Source organism: Lacerta agilis, chromosome 2 (genome assembly GCF_009819535.1).
Source record: "Lacerta agilis isolate rLacAgi1 chromosome 2, rLacAgi1.pri, whole genome shotgun sequence".
NCBI classification, from domain to species: domain Eukaryota; kingdom Metazoa; phylum Chordata; class Lepidosauria; order Squamata; family Lacertidae; genus Lacerta; species Lacerta agilis.
Window position 1 is genome coordinate 21141065 of NC_046313.1, and position 22239 is coordinate 21163303.

Below are 22239 nucleotides of genomic sequence, written 5' to 3' on the forward strand. Positions count from 1 at the left end.
ATTTTCCAAGATCCGAGAACTTGGGGATCCAGTCCTGTTCTCATGTATTAGTTGTGCAGGTTGTAGCAGGATTAAGTGCTAGAAAGAACAGGTTTAATTCAGGACCCATACACTTTTTACACTTGCAGAAGTAATAGTGATGGCATTGCAAAAGATTAAGGCTTGGAGGCAGCTGAACAGTCCTAGCACTTCCTGTGAAACCTAGATTTATGATGAAATTAATCTGATTACTTCGGATTAGTTACAGTTCAGACTTAGGGGGCACCAGCATGTACTCTGGTTCTACTCAGAAGATGGTGGTGGAGATTGATGTAGTTTCTATGTTACAACAAGTCATAGATCGGTTGTCACAGAGGCACTTTTTGGGCAGCTTCCTCTTCAATATAAACTGCTGCCTGCACACACCCAATAAAAGCAAATGTGTTTGTGACATATCTGTCTCTTGAGATAGAGGATAGTGATATGTTTTTAAGAGGCAAGTGCTTCCTGGAATTTTTTAGAAACAAAAAAATGTGTTTTTTAAATGGATAGTGTAATGACTGAGTTTGGACCCATTATACTGAAAATTGGGTGTGGTCATGCCAAAGTCACATTTGGTCCACCATCTTGATTCAAAATGGCACCTGGCATCCAATTGTCAGTGGAAACCCCCCAGCTTGGGAACCCTCATGCTGAATTTGGTGGTGTTATTGAGACAGCCAAAACTATGGCATAAAACATGCAGATCACCCTAGTCTCTCATACTAGGCTTACTTTTTATGAGCAGGCCCAAGGTGGATGATACTACCTCTAGCTGCCCACAGCTGCGTTCCATTCAACTGCACTCTCCACACCCACCCAGTTCCAGGTACAGCAAGTTTAGTGAGTTTCTCATTGGGTCCAAAGGATGGGGAAAAGGCCCCCTTCCACTCACAGCTCTTTCTTTACCCTCTGCCCTCTCCTCCTCCTCCATCTTATGAAATGCTGATTGCTGCTATGAAACATGCATGCGTAAAAGCCAAGAAGTTTTCTTTACTCAGCCTGATTAGGAATGAAAAACATGTTCCAGCTTAGCTGTTAAGGGACCTCGCTAGCATGCCCTGCCTTACACATTTTGATATTCAGTGTTGTACCGATGGACTTCACCTGTTGGTTCTTTTCTTCAGAGTGCAAATATGTTTTCCTCCTGTTCTCAAGTGTGCTGGTATTGTCCTATGATTTTATTCACAAATTATGGTTATATATTCTAATCATGTTTTGATACATTTTCAAAAGCAGTAGACATACGATCTTGACTAATTTTGCCTTTCATAATTGAAACTCTAATAGAAGTGCCTCTTCCTAAGCTTTTATTAACATATCTAATTGATACAGGACCACTGCAGATTAGACTTCATTGTTTAGAATTTAAATTTGCAATGTGTAATAGAAGTGACTGACTGTCTACTGTTCTTTGGAGGAAAAATAGTGCTCTGTTGGCAAGCCTATACATACTTGGGCTGCAACTAGTTTTGTTATTTTGCGAGTTTATTTTAGTATCCCAGATCTTACTATTCTGGCTTGCAAATAATATTATGCTAAGTAGTGTTGAAATCTCTCTGTTAATCCTTTTTAGTGGGAGTGAAACTATGGATAGTTCCCAGCATCTGTTCTACCTTATGCTTAATAGCTGCTTTTGCATGATGCTTTCACTAACGCAAGGCAAAGGGCAACACACCAAGATTCTGAATTTTGAACTTCATCAATCCTGTTTGGGCTGACTTGCCAGTTCAATTTGTATGTAAAATAATCTGTCTGTGCTGTATGTGTACAACAAGCACAACATCTTCTTGAAACCAGTCAACAGGGAAAGAATTAATCTCCACTCAAATACTGAACCAGTATGTGGATCCAGACTTATTAGAACAGACTTGTAGAAATCCATGTGGCTTAAGTTAGTTGCGATGAATTTCCTGTTCATTTCAATGGGTTTTCCTCTAAGCATGCCTAAGTCTGGATTCAACTCAAAATTAGTCATTATAAGGAATGGCAGAGGTTTAAATAAAGCAGGGATGGAGAGACACACAGGAAAAAGTATCAATTTTAAACAATGGCAAGGATTTGAATAGAGCAAGTCGGAAGTGACACAGGTCCTAGGTGGCAGTTTAAAACAAGGTTTGAGTACAGCAAAAAATGAGTTTTGAAAGGCTCTGTTGTGTTAGATTTTTTGTGTTATCACTTCTATTTCTTCCTTTTTTAAATTGTTTGCTTATTTTCTTGAAAAACAACCTCTCGTTGTTTTTCTATCCCTACTTTACCAGAACATCTTTTGTTGTTTATAACAGCCACTTTTTCCTTTCAGTGCACCTCCCTTCTCACTGTACTCAAACGTCTCCCTCTTCTATTCCTCAGCTGCTACATGTGAGAGGGATAAAGTATATGAAGCCCTCAAATATACCATAGCACCTTCACACAATGCGTTTCACTCCTGGTGCTGTGTATTGTCTTCAACGTGAAGTTCCAGATTCAGTGTACTAATTTAGAACATAATTTGTTAACAAGCATATACGTACAACACCCACCAGCTGAACCTAGCTTTCTCTAACTGAACCAACAAACTGGATGACTTGCCCTTAGAATTCTGTTCATCTTAAAGATACAGCAATAAACAACATCATGGGCTGTGTGCTAAGCGGGCTGCAGAATAGGAGAGGACAAAGGCATATAAATGGGGGTGGTCTGTGTGCAAGAGAGTGTTGGAAAAATCTGGGAGGAGAAGGTGAAAATCAGGGTGCAAAAAAAAAGTGGAAGGGGGGAATGGTGGCTTCATATTTGAGAGGAAAGTGAATCGGGTGCTTAGTACAGTAGTTGCAATGTGTGAGGGGAGGAAGATGCAGGAGGTTACCATGGGGATGAATTGTTTGCAAGAGGAGCTGCATAAAAGGAATGAGAATGGGAGGCAGGCGTGGTCATGGGGTGAAGATAAAAATGGGTACAAAGCAGGGTTGCACAGCAGAAGTGGCTTCAGAAATGGGGTTGGAAAGGTGAATAATGAGCTAAGTATTTGCATGGGGTGGGAAGGGGAAGTGCTAGGGGGTTAATAGGAGAATGACAATGACAGCGGGGTTGGCAAGCAAAGTGAGCTGGGGTGCAGCCCCCCAAGCAAAATACATAAAAAAACATTTTTATGTGCATATGTGTGCATGAATATATATTACATGTATAACATTATTGCGAATATTCAGTTTTAATATGTTGCTTGTCTAGCTCTGTAGAATAAGTAATGGGAAGATTAATGAATCCTAAACCTCTTACATTAAATCTTTCTAAGCAAGTCTTTGCATCTCAGGATACTTTGTGGGTCTGGGTGTGGGTGCGTGCACGTGCAAAAACAGCCATTTCTCCCAATTTTGCAAATATGCTTCTGTTTGTATTTTTTTGGAACTTAACATATTTTATGTTTGCTTGTGTGCCACTTTTTAAATTTTAATTGGGTGATACTTATTGTGACAGCCTTTTTACTATGGTACTACTGGGGAAATGAGAAATTGTGAGGATGAGTAGCTGGAAAGGAATGAACATTCAGACACAGCGTGGTTTATAGATCATTTTGAGTGAATGTAATCCATAAGCTTATGGACTGGAGGAACATTTAATTTCAAAGTGCTGCTCCCTCTCTCTCTAAACTGGAAAATGCAAGACTTTGTGTAAAGGAACCACTCAGCCACATTTTGTTCATTTGTAAACAAGTGATGTTTACCTTTCCCACTTATAGCCTTACTTTATTTTAGAACTAGTTTATTGCATTTCATGCCAAATAAAATATGCAAAGCAGCTGTCAGTTTTCATTTCCATTAATAGCTGCATGTTTATTTGCATACTTCATTTTAAAAAATGAAAACTTTTTAAGAAATTAAGAGCCTTTTATACGAGGGATGGGGATATGAAAAAATATATGTCCTGAATACTTAATCCTGTGTTAATCAATTTCTATAGAATTCTCATTGGAGTTGGTTGTGTCTTCATAAAGGGAAAGCAGGCAGAAAGATGTTTAAGACTATATATTATATTCAAAGTTTTATAAAGCATTTTCAAGCTGAAGTGCTATACAATATGATAAAACCAAAGATGGGTCCTAGCTACAACATTACAATATTGTCAGATAAAGACCTGCTTTCATGCTAAGCTTTAAAATGGCCTTCAGGTGATCCTTGTTTCAAGGAACTAAATTTGACTGTAGTGTACTATTCATGTACACTGGCTGAATGGGAGGCACTGTAATTTGTTGGACAGGAGAGCTGAGTGGTAGTAGGAACAAGTCCTGGAAGTTTTATCTAAGCCAGGGGTCATCAAACTTTTTCAGCAGGGGCCGGTCCACTGTCCCTCAGACCTTGTGGGAGGCTGGACTATATTTTGAAAAAATAATAATGAACGAATTCCTATGCCCCACAAATAACCTAGAGATGCACTTTAAATAAAAGGACACATTCTACTCATGTAAAAACACGCGGATTCCTGGACCGCCCACGGGCTGGATTTAGAATGCGATTGGGCCGGATCTGGCCCCCAGGCCTTAGTTTGCCTACCCATGATCTAAGCAGTTGAAGTTTTATCAAAAACACAGCTATACTGTTGCCTTGCATAAATTCTCCTTCCGCCCAAAATGCAAAATTTGAAAATAAATAAGCACATATGAAAATATGTTTCTCCCTCACAACATCCCTTTAAAAATGTGAGGGACCATTGCTAACCTGAATCGAAAGGAAGGCTATCTTCAGTCCAAAATCACTAGTATTTCAAAACCAAATGGCTACAGCAGTAAGGAGGAAAGAAGCAGGACTTTATTTGGGTATCTGGGGATCTTGGCTGTTGTGGGGATAAAAAGGGGGCCATCAATATAACCTTGAGGTCCTTGGAAGAAGGAAAGAATATAAATGAATGTCAGGGAGACACCATGAGGATTACTTTTACTCACGTCAAACCTTTTAAAACTTTTGTTGCTTTTGGTTCTCGCCCCTCGAGGGCTTCAGGCAGGGAGTTAATGTTACAACTATCTTGTGAGGTAGTTTATCTGAGGGACTATGACTTATTCTGCCAGTAAGTTTAATGACTAGGAGGGTTTGAATCCATTTTGTGATCTTTAGGATATGACTTTCTTTTGAAATGAGGACATTTCTATTAAACTAGGCATCTTGGAACTCACCTTTTCTGTATGCCATCTTTGAATATTAACAACATAATCAGAAAGATCTATGTATTTTACCTCTTGCAATGCCTCTCTTTCAGCTTGAAAATCCCAGATATTTACGTGAGAAACCTATACCATTGTCACTGGTAGGTTGCCTTTTTCTATTTTGCTTTGTAAGAATTTCTAGTCTACAATTGCCCCAAAGGCAATAGAAGTTGACTTTTTTATTTTTTCAATAGATGTCACCCAAGATAGGTATGAGGAAGCACAATACTTCTCAAGAGGAACAGACATTTTCCCGCATGTTTGAAAAGGAGGTAATATATATATATATATTACTTGTGGGCCTAAAAGTCTCATTTATTTGTTTTAGTGAATGTGTGAATGCCTGTCTTTTAAAGCAATAAAAATATGAAAAACAAAGGGTTGGATCCAGGGTTCCTATGAGTAAAGTTCAAGAAGCTTCTTTGGATGACAGGCACAGTACTAGAAGTGAAATAGAACAAGCCTTTTTATATGATAAATGATGCTTCAGAACAGCCATCTTGAATCTCAAGCTCCTATTTGCCACGGGTTGGTGATGCTCATGGAAAGGGAGGGGAGGGCATTTTTACGGATTCCCTCTATAGCCTTCTGCCCCACCTCCCATGCTCTACCAGAGTGTCCTTACAGCATTCAAGCAAATACTTTTTGAGAGGATGCTAGACCTTCTTCCAGTAATCACTGGAACCATTTAAACCCAATGACCCCAGTCCATCCTGGTGAGGTGCTTTAGAAGGATTCCATCTCCCAGGCCAGAACATCAAGACAATTTCATCACCAAAGTGAGGCTGTGGAACCTGATAGAAATGGATTCAGGTAATCACTTTCCTCCAGGAAAACCAATTTGTGATTTAGTAATCTGCTTTTCAAAGAAAAGGCACAAAAAAGTCTTTGGATCCTGGCCACTATTTGAACACAGCCTGATTGCATTAAAGAAATAGTGCCCTTGGTTATCTGTAGAACTAATGAACAGAAAGTCGTACTTGAATATTAAAAAACAGAAACTTGGCAAATAACTCATTTTATACTGAAGTTAATATAACCTGCTCTTGGACTTCTGTGGCTTTCTTCAAAACTGCAACATGACACATGGTTATATATTCATAAGTTCCACAGAAGTCGATAGGACTTAATTATGTTTAACTCTGCAGGATTGCAGCCAGTGTTTTCACAGATTAATTCAGGGAATGCAACCTATTTTTTTAACAGTATAATAGCAAGTTGTTCCGTTTGGGGGCGTTTTTTTATAGTTTTGAGTCTATGTTGTTCTTGCTGGTGGTTGCTATTCTGGTACTTGCTCCCTTTTCGAATATATTATATAGAATAATTAAAAGTGACTGCTCCCTTTTGATGTCTTTGCCATACATGTAATGGAATCTTTATTTTCTGAGATGACATCTTGGTATTGAAATAAACATCCAGATTCTACCACATGTGTACATTTAAAGGAAGGAACCTCTCCTGAACCTGTTCATATACTGTATCTTAAGATTATTCTTAAATTTGTTGTGGTTTTGTGTCTCTTCCACACCCTGAGTTATTTTTTGTTGTCTGACGATAGCTCACATGTATTTTAGTGTGTGGTTTCTATAAGAAGCTTGCAAATACAACATGCTTTGGTATGTAGTTTAAGATGTGACTAAATGGCAACCTAGCTAAAAATGAACAGACATACGTAGTAAGCAGTCCCATAGTGAATGTATTGTGGTTTACCTTCTGCCTGTCCCACCCCAAAGTGTCAATACTTACTATGCAGAGTTGAGCTCAACATTTCTGCTGAAAAGATGGCAGTGTTTTTCTGTATGTACATTTGGAATTGTGAATGGATTCATAATGAACATAAAGTAATGGCTTGGGAAGGAACATTCATGACTAAAATACGTTCATCTTGTATACAAGAAGTTCACCTATAAATGTGCTGCTCTCTTTAGTTTGATAACTTTGTGATGTCCTGCATTCCTTGAAGCTAGGATCAATAATTTCTTGTAACAGCTGCATATCATTTGTCACAGTGCAGAATCTCAGAATAGATATTTTCTGCTTGAAGCACGTTAATATTTATTTTGATGCTGTAACCATAGCATGGCTCAGAACAAATTTTCTATTGTCCAGACCAGGGCCTCTCTATTGCTGTATATTGAACTATTGTTGCACATTGACATCACATGCAACATCATGAGTATGAGTCAGGTAGAGATGTGATTACAGAACACAAGATTGAACTCCCCCATGCAAGAAGCTGATGTGCAGGAAGCTCAATCCTACTAGGAAATGCCTGAACCCTGTTGAGGGAGGAATTCAGTCTTGCTCAGTTTACGTGTCCTGAGAAATGGCTGGCACACCCAAGCTTTGTGCAGTATCCCCACCACCACCACATTGGCAGGCCAACATTGAGAGGTGGGCAGAACAACCCACATGCCAGTGACTTGACATCAAGATGGCATCAGGTGATTGACACTTCAGTGGTCCCACTGGGGTGAGGGAGATAAAGATCAGACTCACTGGGCCAAAAAGGTTTCCCACCTCTACTGTACAGTAACTAACTGTGAAATGACTGGCTGTGAAGGTCAAAATGTACAGTAAGCAGAGAGGGGGGTCTGGAATGAATGACTTTAAAAAACAACAGCCCTACACAGCCATAGTCTTTGCTGGGTTACGTTAGGAAAATCAAAACGATCCAGCCATTGTGACTGGCATAAGGGGATATTAGTAACCTATTTCACAGTGTTGTTAAGAATACAGAGGAAATATAGATTGCAAAGTATTTTGTAGATCAAAAGTGGAAGTTTCCATTCTTTTAGTTATATTACCTAGCTCCCTACATATCTTTTTGTTCTTGTTAACCTTCCTTTGTACCTGAGAACAGTTAGCAAGTTTTAAGGAAATACAGTTGTGGTATTGCTTTGTTGTGTAAACTCAGTAATAACCAAGACCTTTTGCTTTATAGTACAAAAATGTACTCAAAGATGAAACTTTATTCAAATGGAATAGTTCTAAATATAGGCATTTTTTAGAATAGAAACTGATTGGCATCAAAATGGACTGGGTTAAATGGGATAACTGGCTCTTTGCTTTTAACCTTTCCCCTTCGTTCATAAACCATTCCTGCACCTGTTTTTACTCCCTAACAGCAAACACATGGCCTTCATCAGTGATAGATCTCTGAAAATATCAAAGTTACCAACCAGCAGATTTTAGTAGCTCTTTTCTGTGTACTTTTGACATCAATTCAACTGTTGGATGACTGTCATCAATTAAAAAACAGCGTGGGATGCTGGGAAAGCAGTTGCAAGAGGATACTTTATACAACAAAATTCAATAATACATAAGAATAAAGAAAATAAAAAAAGGAATTATTGAAAGAAATTAGGAGGAAAGAAAAATTAGCATACATGAGGAGAGATTAAAAGAAGAAATTAAAATATTGAGAACAGAATATAATAGAATCATAGAACAAGAGGTTGAGCAACAAATTAAATTCTGGAAATACAGGAATTTCGAGTGGGCAAATAAACCAGGCAAGGTACTTGCCTGGCAATTAAAAAAACGAAAAAGTGAAAAATTAATAAACAAAATAAAAATAGGAGAAAGAACAATAAAGGATGCAGTAGAAATCAAAAAAGAATTCGGAGAATATTATAAAAAATTATATCAGGAGGATGCAGTCTCAATAGAGGAGATAGAGAAATATATAAAAGAAAACAAATTAACAAAAATAGCAGAAGAAGATTATAAATTACTTAATGAACCAATATCAACCATAGAAATCAAAGAAATAATTCAAAAGACTAAAATAGGAAAATCCCCAGGCCCGGACGGCATACCATCAGAATATTATAAAGAAATGATAGAAGAAATAGTTGAACCATTAAAAGAAGTGATAGAGGAAGCACTAGAGAAGGGGAACATTCCAGACTCTTGGACCCAGGCATACATAACACTCTTACCAAAACAAGGTACGGATCTAGAATCGATTTCAAATTATAGGCCCATCTCTCTATTAAATGCTGATTATAAAATATATGCAGGATTATTGGCTAATAGGTTAAAAAAAATAATAGGGAAAATAGTACACAAGAATCAGGCTGGTTTTGTACAGGGAAGGCAGATAAAAGATAATATAAGAAATATAATAGATATAATAGAATATCTTCAAATCAGAACCGATAAGCAAGCGGCACTGATCTCAATTGATGCCGAAAAAGCATTTGACAAAATTTCATGGGAATTTATGGGGAAATTGATTGAAGAAATGAATTTAGGAGAAAATTTCCAAAAAGGTATTAATGCAATATATAATAAACAAAAGGCACAAATCATAATTAATGGAGAGATGGGGGAAGAGATCAATATATTCAAAGGTACAAGACAAGGATGCCCTCTATCCCCAATGTTATTTATAATAGTATTAGAGACATTACTCGAGAAAATAAGATCAGACAATCAAATTAGAGGTATAGCAGTGGGTGTTAAAAGATACAAGCTGAGAGCTTACGCGGACGATATCATGATTACAACAGAAAATCCCTTACAGTGTGTACCCAGAATATTAGAGTGCATAAATGAATACGGTAGATTAGCAGGTTTCAAATTAAACTATGGGAAAACAAAAGTATTAGTGAAGAACATGAAAGAAAAAGATAAAGCGGAATTACAAGAAATTACAGGATTGGGCATTCAAAAAAAATTAAGATATTTGGGAATTAACATAACGACAAATACTATGGATTTAATTAATGAAAATTATGGGTAAATATGGAAAGAAGTAAAAAATGATTTACAAGTATGGGACAAATTAAATTTATCATTACTAGGGAGAATATCTGTAATAAAAATGAATATATTACCAAAGATGATGTTTTTATTTCAATGTATCCCAATATTAGGAGGAGAAAAATGCTTTCAAAATTGGAAAAAAGATTTGGCAAATTTCATTTGGTCAGGGAAAAAACCAAGAATAAAGTACAAAATCATGATTGATAAGAAAGAAAGAGGAGGATTTAGCCTCCCCGATTTAGAATTATATCACGATGCGGTGGGCCTGACCTGGCTAAAAGAATGGATTAAACTAGACGATTCAGACGTATTGGACCTAGAAGGAGTGGAAACGAGATTTGGATGGCATGCCTATCTAGTGGACGAAAAAGCAAAAGTGCATAAAGGTTTTTTGGGGCATATAATTAGGAAATCTATTTACAAAATTTGGGAAAAACACAAAAGAATCCTAGAGCCCAAAATACCATGGTGGGCATCGCCGGCAGAGATAGTCGCAGTTAAAAAATGGAACATGAAAGAAAATTGGGTCACTTATAAAGATGTATTAGAAGAAGAAAATGCTGTATTAAAGTTAAAAGATTATGAAGAAATAAAGGCATATATTACAGATTGGTTTCAGTACACCCAAATTAAATACAGATTACAAAAAGATAAAAAAATAGGATTTGAAAAAGGAACTTCTAAATTTAGCAAATATTTATTACAAGAAACTTCAAAAAATATATCCAAATTATATAATTTGTTGTTAGAATGGGAGACAAAGGATGAATTAGTTAAAGAATCAATGATTAAATGGGCAATAGATATTGGAAAGAATATTATGTTAGAGCAATGGGAAAAATTATGGAAAGAAGATATGAATTTTACTAGATGTAATATATTGAAAGAAAATTATTTGAAAATACAACACAGGTGGTACTTAACACCAGAAAAAAATAGCCAAAATAAATAAAAACTGCGGAGATGTCTGCTGGCGATGCAATGCAGGAAAAGCCACCATGATACACATATGGTGGAATTGCCCCAACATAGTCCGATTTTGGGAAACTGTATATAACGAGATGAAAAGAATGTTTAAATACTCTTTTAAAAAAAAACACCAGAAGGTTTCCTACTGGGAATAGTACCAGACAGTTTAAAGAAGGAAGATAAAACATTTTACTTATATGCAACAGTAGCCGCAAGGTTACTGATAGCAAAAAAATTGGAAAAGTGGAGCAATCCCAACAAAAACAGAATGGCTCGCCAAACTTCTAGAATATCACAATATGTCTAAAATAATGGAAGAAATTGGAAGGACCACAAAAGAAAGGGCAGACAAAGATTGGAAAGGGTTCAGAGGATACTTGAAAAATTATGTTGAAAAGTTAAATCTCCTATTATAATGAACAAGTTCCGTTACAACTATTGGATATTAAATAAGTTAGACAACAAAGAGGAACTGTAAATAAATGAGAAATTGGAATAATAGTGTGTTAGAAGAAAGAAAGAGGAGAAACAGAAAGAAATTATAGCTGAGTTGACTGGAAGTCATGCACAGGGTGGGGTGTGGGGTGTTGGAAGGTGGTGGGTAGAGTGTGATGAAGATAAGGAAAGTATGATGGAGTGTTTGGTTTTTAAGATGTTGAAAAATGTCTGTAGGTTGTGTATGTTTTGTCGGAAATATGTGTATGTATTATAATTTGAAACATCAAAATAAAGCATTTTTATTTAAAAAACAAACAAACAAACAAACCATGGGTTCAAATAAGGAAAGAAGAAACCAGCAAGAGTATACTGGTTTTCAACAGCTCTAGAACAACTGAGAACAGATGGTAGAAGTGGTTCATTTTGAGAAATAGGAAAGTTCACTTTGAACTCCACCCATCCTGAATGCCACCCACCCATAAAAAGAAGGGAGTAAAGTTCTTATTTGCATTCTGAACAACATGAAACCAAACATGTTTCTGGAAATTGGTTTTTTAACTTGTGTGGAATAGAAAACAAGTTTAGCTGTATAATGCCAGTATGATTTTAGTAGTTATAAACAGCTTTCAAACAATTGATTTAGTTGGTGTAAACTGTGGAGTTTTGGAGCCTTTTAGTGTTCATGTTTAATTTGAAGGCCTCCATTCCATTCCATCTTGTCATATTTTGGATTGCATCTTTAAAATTCTCTAATTTCTCCCCTTGGAAGTAAGGAATAAAGAAATGTATATTTTTAATGAAACTTTTGCTAAGCAAAGATAAAGGTTTTCGTTTTTTCTTAGTCTCACTAAGGGAAAAATTAAATATTTTTGAAAGACAAGTTCCTAGCTGTTCTAGCACTGTGGTACAAATATAAGAATGAACCAATTTCATGTTCTGGGTACTTCATAGTTATTTATACACAGTGTAATGCCATCTTGTGGTTGAATAATTGCATGTTAGGTGAAAGTACTGACTAAGTATTACTTTCATTACATCAAGGGTGCTTTATGACCATAGGGCAAATCAGGCTTTGACAGTGCTTTGATCCTCTGAATATTTCTTGCTGAGTGATGGACTTTGCTGTTACCTTTGTGGAAACTTAAGCAGCGTATGCTTCTGGGGGAAAATCTTTAGATATCTTTCCGATTTAGAACTAGAATCCTAGTGCATCAAAGTAGCATTTGCACCTGAAATATCTCACCTCTTTCTACCTTCAAATTTGAATCTTGTAGCTCACATGGCCGGACAGATGTTGCAAGTCTCTTACTGTGAATTTCCCCCCAAACTCCAAAAGAAAGTCACAAAACACCTGTTATCAGTTGATGTAAGACCACAACTTTTATTAAACACTATAACTGTAGGGTTACCCTTCCCATATCAAAACCTCCCTTCTCCCTACTTGGAGCAGAGACCAAGTCAAGGGTGTGCCCTAAACCGTGCATTGGGCTGATGACTACCTGAGCTATTCAATGGAGAAGGGAAGGAGGGGTCCTCTACATGCATATTGAAATTGTATTTGCTTTCTACAACACAAGCCCACAGAATACTTCAGCAAGGCCATTGGGCAGCAGGGTGGGTGGTACATTCAGCTGTGATTTGTGGGAGAGTTTCTCCTGCAAGTTCCAAAGGCCTCAGAAGCCTGATTTCACAGTAACTTGGTAGAGGGATTTTAGTTTGGCTGCTCCTGTTCTGTGGAGATGCAACAGGTGCCCACTATCTGGAAGCAACTGAAGATATTTTTGTTCCGACAGGCTTCCCCAGCTGTGTCTTCACCATAAGTGTCTGCTTTGTATGGTTTTAGTTTCGTTTTAAATGTATTTGCTGGTTTTGTTCTTTTGAACTGTTCTAAATTATCTTCAGTGTACAGTACCTTGAGCTTGAGAAAGCTGTTTAGAAGCCAGTTAATAAATAAGTGGTGGTAATAATAAAAATACACCCAACAGTATTCCCAACCTGTCTCCATGACTCCATGTCAGACACAAACCCTCCCGTCCAGGTTGTAAGAGGAGAGGAATGAGTTCCACTCTCACACTGGGACTTTTTCTGCCTATCCTCCCCTATGTGCCCCCTAAAATCTGCCCTGGAAGGTTGAGGGAGCCCCCAGAACAAGGGGAAGGGGGGTCCTGTTGCATAAATGGACCTCAGTTTACACAAACACAACCAACTTTATTCTTTTGAGTTCCACCCAGTGTTTTCAACATTGGTAGGAAGTATTGTGCTGCTGTTTCCAAGGGACAGTTTGGTCATAATTGTTGCCATCCTTTAATGTGATAGTTAAAAGGTAAAAAGGTTTGGCTATCAGAAGGCAAGTGGTATGGAGAGACAGAAACAGCAGAGGAGCAGTAGCCAATGTGGTGCACTTAAGATAATGTTGGACTCCCATCATTGCAGGCAATTGGCTATTCAGGCCCAGGGTTGATGGATTGGGAACTGCACTCCCAGCAATCTATGGAAGTCACCATGTTGGCTTACTAGAGGGTCAGACATTGTTTGGACAGGTAGGAACAGGTATGGATTCTTATATTTATTAATTTCCAGTGCATGGAAGGGAAACCTATTAGAATGACAGCGAATTATAGTTTATATCTGTTGATGGGGAGACATTCAATCAAATCAAAAAACAAAAACTGCAGAGCTGGACCATTCCTGGGTAAAATGCATTACATGGGATTTAGCATCTTCATCTGGGGTAATCTGTTTGAAGAGTGTTTTTGGCAAAGCGACTTTATGGAAGTAAGGATTGTGGATGGGGGAGTGCAGACTTCTTGGGAATATAAACCTTTAGTTTAAAATATTTTTTCCCCAGGGTTGACATACATAAAACATTAGAAGCATAAAATCTTAGGTGGCATTTTCTTTTTGAAAACTCTCCAAACAGACATTTATATTAATAATGAATAGGTAATAGTTCTAAATTTTTAATTTTGAAGTACAAAAGATGTAAATTTTTAAGTTTTCAAAACCAACACTCATAGGAATTTTAAGTGTTGCTGCTTCTCTGTGGAAATTAAATGGCAAATGTAAAGGAAGGCTGTTTTTTCCCATTCAGGCTGCTTCCTCTTAAACTGCAGTAAATTTTGAATAAAAGAAATTGCATTGTTTACTTCTTCAGCAAAACATCAATAAATTACCACCCAATCCTTAATAAACAAGCTTACTAAAGGTGCCATTGTTGGGTAATTCCATTGTGACCAATCTAACGTTTGTAAGCTGCTTTACGTAATATTTTAGCTACTACTGCTTTACGTAATATTTTAGCTACTTTTATTTCATTCCAATTAACATTAAACTCATTGTGTTAATTGCCTTGATCCTCCCTACAAAAATAATCAAGAAGCATGCCACTGGTCGTTTAAATGCTTTTTTTGTTTTGTTTTTTAAAGCTGTGACCCATGTAACAGTTTTGCAACCTCAAGAATTTATCTGTAACTTAAGTGTTTTCTCTAAAAGTGGCTAATGACCCCTGGCCAATGTTATATGTTAGAATTTGTTGATAGAAACCCCCAAATAAGTTCCTCTAAAGCAAGATCTTGTGCATGTGACTCTTTGCTATGAATTCAAAAGTTGCAGAACAGCATCAAGTCCATGTGAGAAGTTGTAACGCCTTCAGGAATTTATACTTAGCTATGGCAACACCCTAGTTCCGTTCAACTCAATATTTATTATTTCATTCATCATGTCACAGGAGTCCTCCCTTTTAAAAAGAAGATTTCATACTAATGAATATCATATTGCATTGCCTGGCTAACAAATGTTCTTTTCATTGTGCCAGTCTCAAACTCAACAATAACAAAGTTGACCACTGACATCAGCACTTCAGTGACTGTTTCTGCTTCCGTGCTTTATTTCAGAATAATTACATTTACCATAGGGACATCATTCCCTGTGTTTGTGGTGTCTATTTTAAATTGTGTTTAAACATAATTTACTCATTGTGTTGAAGACTGCCTTAAACCTTTCATAGGGTGATAGTCAGGGCTTTTTTTCAGCAGGAACTCACTGTAACTCAGTTCTGGCACCTGTCAGGTGGACGTTATTGCCATTATAAGAGAACAAGGGAGGCGCTCACTGTGAGTTCTGGCACCTCTTTTTCTAGAAAAACAGCACTGGTTGTAGTATTCCCTGAGGCATGAGAGATTGGCCTGCCAAACTTCCCCACTAGGCCACTTAGGGCAAGCCATAGCCGCCCACCTACACCTGATGCCATATTGGTAAGGGCAGTGCTTGACTGAAAGGCTGGAGTCTGGAGGACTGTAGGCCCAAAACTGCTTTATCCAGCTCCCAAAGCACCCACCAACCAGCTGGTTGTCAGGATCCTTTGAAGCGCTGCACAAAGCAGGAACCCAGCGCTAAGCAGGATATCTTCCACTTCACATCAGATTATACAAAGGGAGAGAGATCTTACTGAGTTCAGGTGTACTAAGCAGGATCTCCATGCCCCCATTAGGAGAGGGGGGATCCTTCTTGGTACTGGGCTTAGGAGAGCAATTGGGCACTCTAGCAAGCTGATTCCATCCCAGACTCAGTGCAAAAAAGGAAGAGGGGGATATTCCCTTCCCTTTTAAGTCTGATCTTCCTGTGATCTTAAAGAGTTCCAAAGGCTTATGCCCATTTTCCTGTTAATAGGCCTGATCTTGCTACAATCTTATGGGGAGGGGTGTGTACAAATGCTTGCAAAAGCCTTTGGTGGTCTCCCCCTCCCTCTTTAAGATTGTAGTGATATTTGGCTTAAAAGAGACTCCCAAAGGCTTCTTCCCACTTTCCCTTTTAAGACCAATCTTGTTCCAATGGGAGTGAAAGGGGTTTTGACATCAACTTTGGCCCATGAGACAGATCTTGATAAGAATCTGACCCATGGGGCCCAAAAAGTAGCCCTGGTGATAAGGTATGGTCTTTGTGTGGTAAGAGTCGTCAGGTCCAGACATTTGGGCAACAGCTGGCCTGGAAAGGAATTGGTAAAACTTGGTGCAGTGTGGAAGTCCATTCCCACCATGCCTTGAATGGAGTTACCACTAGGATTGAACTAAATAACTAGTTTCAGTTCTGCTCATGGTCTCAGGACTAGTTTGGTAGTCACATGAGCAGAAAAAGTGTCTGGTAACCCTACAAACCAAATTGAACGATTTTGAAATAAGTGGTTTAATGTTCAGTCCAAAGCTTAAGCAAGCAGGATATTATGAAAAGCATAAAACAAGTTGTGTGTGTGTGTGTGTGTGTGTGTGTGTGTGTATGTGTATTGTTGTTTTATTTAAAAAGAAGCAAAGTGTGTGTGAGAGAGCACATAAAATCCATTTCATTGGTATCACTCTCAATAGCTTTAATTATAGGGAAAGAACAGATGTTTGACATCAGTAGTGTTTACATGCCCGTAAGGCTTAATTTCTTCATAGTTCTTTGTAAAGAGCATAAACAATGACAGAAACACAAAGGAATGAGCTGTGGCAATGATAAAAATTTTGCACTTGCAAACATTTCAGTATGGGAAGAATACACATAATAATCTAAAACATTATTACCGTTTTCTATTTTTATCGACAGTTTTGCCAGGAATAGTTGCTGCTTTTATTATGATTAATCTGCCAATAGCTTCATTGTTTTTCATTCTGAAATAAGACATAGGAGTATCATAATATTCTTTGGAACCTATTTTGGAGATGTATTTGCCTGTGTTTGGCACTAGGCCATTAAGCAAGAGGAGCTGACAAAACTTACTATGTGTCAGCTGTATTGTAAGAAACTAAAATGAGTGGTTGATCATAAACTGGATTTATTTGTTAGACTAATAATCACAATATATATCACAATATTGGTATCTGAAGAAGTGTGCATGCACATGAAAGCTCATACAAATAACAAACTTAGTTGGTCTCTAAGGTGCAACTGGAAGGATTTTTTTTTATTTTTTATTTTGTTTCAATCACAATATAGTTAACCAGCCTAACTTCATTGCATTCTTAACTTCAAAGGGAGTCTCACTTTTACGGAAAACATTCCTTAAATCGGATTATCGATCACTTGCACCTGCAAATGCAGCCACCTTACGTTTTGTGATATCAGTTCTACATTCTTCTGTGTTTTCACAGTGATTTATGGTGGAAAAGTTAAGGCCAGTCTGTACTGAATGGAAAAGTTAAGGCCAGTCTGTACTGAATTTCGAACCTTAAATTAAGACTTACCTTTATTTGGAGAAAGCCTAAATGAGTTGCAGGCTTTTTTGTTTTTTTGTTTTGTTCTGTGCTTTTAATTCTCCACTGAACAATAGTAGTGAGTTAATTACTTTCTTTCTTCTGTACCTTCACACAGGGAACATGAAATGTTTGAGACCTTTCTTATGGTTACTTTCCTTGAGCCAAAGCTTTGTTCTGAGTCATGCTGCCTTATAATATATGGAGAAGGTGACCATTGTCATCTCAGAATATAAACTGAAGTTGTTAGGTGCTGCATATTCCCTTATTGTGGGACATATATATCTTGTAGCTCATGGGACATTTATGGACGCTGGCTTAATTCCACGAGGACTTCAGCCTAATTTCATGTGAGTGGCAAAATAGAGAAAAAACAGGGAGGAGGGAAAGAGAAAGGGAGGGGGATAGAGAGAGAGAGAGAGAGAGAGAGAGAGAGAGAGAGAGAGAGAAATGGAGCTGACCTATTCACTATTTGTTCTGGCTCTGCCCACTGCTGGCAGGGAATGCAGCCATTGATTAAGAAATGTTTCCCATCCCTGGTCTAAAGCAATTTTTACAAACCTACATTAAAAATTGCCATGCAAAAATTCACTTCACTTTAAAGCTGCTTGTTCTTGATAGATGAGGCTGTGTGCTTGGAAGACCCGGGGTTAATTGGGGGAGTCTCTTGAAACGACAAAGTATGTCCCTGGAATTTCACATCATCATTCAAAGTAGGTGTTTTTTGGGGGGGCCAACCGAGTGACAGCTGCCAGTGGGGTCTCTATTCCCTGAATGCTGGTAGAATGCCACTGCATCAGAAGACACTAACCTTTATGGGCTTCTGTACCTGCTCCCACAAACAGAGAGCCATCAGCTCATTAAAGGCAAGCAGATCTGCACTGGCAGCCCAATTGTGCTCCCAGTACCCACAAACTGGGTGGGAGATTGATTTCTTGAATTTCTACTGGCAGTGGAGCTGGGTTGAGTATAGCTTCTTTGGAGCCTCAGAACTTGGGGCCATGGAGATCCCCAGCAGTGGTGGTAGATGCAAGCTGTGGGTTCCCACAGCCTCTGGGACCTCAGCAGATAACGGTTTCCCCTTCCTTCCATTGACAGGCATGGTATGGGCTTATCTGGAGTGTAGCACCTAAGATGGTGCACTGGGTCATGAAAACACCTTGTGACATAATGGGCCTGTCTCCAGGATGCCTCGCCTTTCTAGCAGCCCTGGTCGGACCACCATCCCACTGCTGCCCATACCTTATGTCTTATTAGCATGCTGCAAGCTCCCCAGGCTGCTTGTTCACCTTGGTCCAGCAACCTGATGTCTAAGATTGTTCCTTATGCTTCCTGGGTGTTTCATGGTATCCATCTGTTCCCTGCTGAATTTCAAAACACACTTCAAGAAGATATGTAGTAAACTATAAAAAGTGGCATTTCTCACTTATGGCTATGGTGAACTGATTGCAACTGAGAAAATGTAGAAGACCGGTTTGAGAATCCCTTTAATATAAACTATTAAATTCTTGGGCAATATAAAATAAAAGAGATGCAATATTGCCAAAGCACATACTGTACATTATTGTTGGCTTACACTGGCTGAGCACCCCCCCCCTTTTAAGGAGTTCTCTGCGTATTATAGTGCTCTTTTTGCCTTCATTTGATTGCTTGGTGCATTTTGTTTTCAGCAATTATTTTTCAGTGTTAACTTCAGTGCCCAACATACTTTTATAATTATATACTGGTATTTGCATTTACAAGCATCTTGCATTTATTTAGATTATGTTTGTAGACAATATGGACAGAATTAGCAAAAGACATGGCAGGATTATTTGAAGGTGTTGGATATTTTTCATATCCAGAATCTTTTTACTAAGTATTCAAATGGAATATATTTGTCTTTGCAGGTTTCAGTTTAAATTATCCATTGATCAGTTTTCCTATCATTGTTTTCCACCTTTTTTTGGTTTGCGTTTTTATTTTGCAAGAACTGTAGGAAGGCAGGGAACCGTTGAGATGCTATTGCAGGTGCAGTAAGAGAAAATGGGAATCGACATGCAAATTGAGACCAATATATTGGTACTTGCAAGTAGAAAACAGTTTGTTGAAAAAGGCTATTTCTGCTTGTCTTAACTTCAGCTGAAACCATTTTCCTCAGATTGATACTTATTTATATAAATAAAATGAGTGACTTTAACTTTTAAAATATTGAGCGTATTTTGGAGGTTGGTAAAAATAATAATATTACTTTGTTTCTCTTGAAACTGATCAATATATTTAAATTTTCCATTTGCAGCTGGAGATGAAATCCAAACTAATGGAAGCTAGAATTCAAGAAGAAAAGCTTAAATTACAGCAGAAGCACGATGGAGATGTTCAGAAGGTATAGTATATTGTGAAAAAGGTTTGAATGATGATTGTATATGACATTGTAGTGTGCAAGGAAATAATAAAAGCAAAGCTTTTCCTTAGGCAGTTTATCCAGTATTTGGCTTTAAAATACTATTCCATTGGCTATGTGAAACGCTCGAAAACTGACATGAATGGGATTTTGTATATTGGAATAATAAGAATTTTTGGATGCAGCATTGCACTGTCTTTTGTAGCTTGCACTGATCACGTTAGTAGGATTACAAAATACTTGGCCTTGGGAGGCAGTTCCACTTATATGGAAGAATGCACATATGTGCTTGCTTGCGCACAAACACGAAAATTTGAACACTCCTAAAACCCTGTATTTTGCTACTGTAACCTTGTGGTGATGCATGTGAGAGAGATTCTGCAAATGGCTTGAAGCCTGCTTTCTAAAGAGCTGTGGTAAAAGCTCTGGCAACCACTGAGGTGGATTTCAGTAGATAGGGCTTGTGGCTATTTCTTTGTATTTGCCAGAACAGAAGTTGGTCCCAGTGGTGGTACAAGAGAGCAGGTTATCTCCCAACTAGTTAATCCCATGCCAGATCCTACATTGGTAATAGCATTTGGTTGTTGGAAACATATCTCATTTTGTTAATAGGCATTCCATTGGCTCTGTAAAACCTTCCAATTACCAAGAAGTCTTGTGTTTACTGCTAAATTTACATCAGAAGGTCTGAGGGAATTAAATTTTTTTTTAGAAGAGTTTGCAAAGAGCACATAATGCCAAACACAGTTTAGTTTAATGTGGCTTAACATCCAAATAACTTCTGACTAGTATAAGCTACAATTCAGAGTATTTCCAACCTGAATGCATTTGATCTTACAACACTCCATGAGCAGACGGCCACTGCCACATAAAGAAGGGTTTTCCGCGAACTGAAATCCAGAAGTGTACTTCCGTTTGTGCAAGGCATTGCGCAGTCCCTTGCGTGAGGTTTTGCTCAGCATCCCAAGATGCATGCTGGCACAAGGACTTGCATGGTGCTGCAGGCTGTCTTCCACTAGTCCTTGCATAACAGTTAATGGAGCAGTACCACTGCCAGAATTTCTAATGCCCATGCACCTCTGGATCTAACCTCATGTTTTCTAGGGGTTATGGAGTGATTCTCTTATGGGACCCTCTGAAGGAGAAGGGACATATTTGGGGGTACTATATTTGTCACTTGAGGTATAGGAGTCCTCGGTGGTTAGCAGTGTCTTGTATCAGCTTTGGCTGGTATGCCAGCTACAGCTGCTCCTGGATAGAAACAGGTCTGGCCACTGTAGTCCATGCATTAGTAATCTCAAGACTGGATATGTGCTTTATCTGCGACTGCCCTTGGGCAGTCTGAAGCTTGAGCTAGTTTGCAGCTAGACTGGCAGTGGGAACAGACAACTGCCAGGTCATACATTACACAAGTGTTAAAAGATCTGTACTGACTTCCCATCTGCTACCAGACCAGGTCAAGATTCTCATACTAGTAGTGTACAAAGCTCTGAACAATTTAGACTCAGGATACCTTAAGAATTGCCTTATGTTGTATGTCCCAGATTGATCACTGAGATCACGTAGGGGAATACTGTTATTGGACCAGAAGCATGACTCATGTCAACAAGGAGTTATTCCTTCCTTCATTGTACTGCACCCAAATCTGTGGAGCTTCATCCCATTGGAAATTAGGCAGGTGCTGTCCCTTACTCACTTCCACATGCAAGATAAAAGTGGTTTTATTTAAGGAGGCCTTTGCGGTGTGAATGCTATTTTTATGTTTTCTTCTCCAGTGTTTTAATTTATCTTTACATTTTGTGCATTGTATATTTTAATTTTGTAAGCTGTTTTGAGACCTGGATGTGGTGAAAAGTGGGGTATAAACTTTCTGAATAAATGAAATACATAAAATGCATGTTGTAGCACTGAGTATCTTGCAGGGTAATAGCAGGGTAATAATAGAAGTTAATTTGTTGTAATAACTCAGAGGAGATAGCAGTACTGAAAATCTGTCAAAAGGCTTGGTGAATGCTGGTTTTTCATGCTTGTTTGCTTTATTTTAAGGCTATGCTGTTTGGGGATTTTTCTTATACTGTGTTGATTTTGTGTATACTGTGTTGTGTACCTTTGTAGAATGGCAGGGTATAAATTCATACGTAATAATGATAACATTGTTTGACCCCAAAGTATAAAACATTGAAGATTCCTCAAAAGGATTGTAATATTTGGTAATGTACATATTTTGTTAATTTGCTCTTGCCACTGTGTCTAGGTGC

General features: G+C 38.1%; 1 protein-coding gene across 1 annotated transcript in view; it reads left to right on the forward strand.

The window, feature by feature from the left end:
• Positions 1–22239, forward strand: part of CEP112 (centrosomal protein 112) — a 203614-nt gene that overhangs the window by 20496 nt on the left and 160879 nt on the right. The window contains 3 exon segments of the mRNA XM_033138892.1: positions 5245–5292; positions 5386–5463; positions 19877–19963. Coding sequence (XP_032994783.1) covers positions 5245–5292; positions 5386–5463; positions 19877–19963 — 213 coding nt within the window.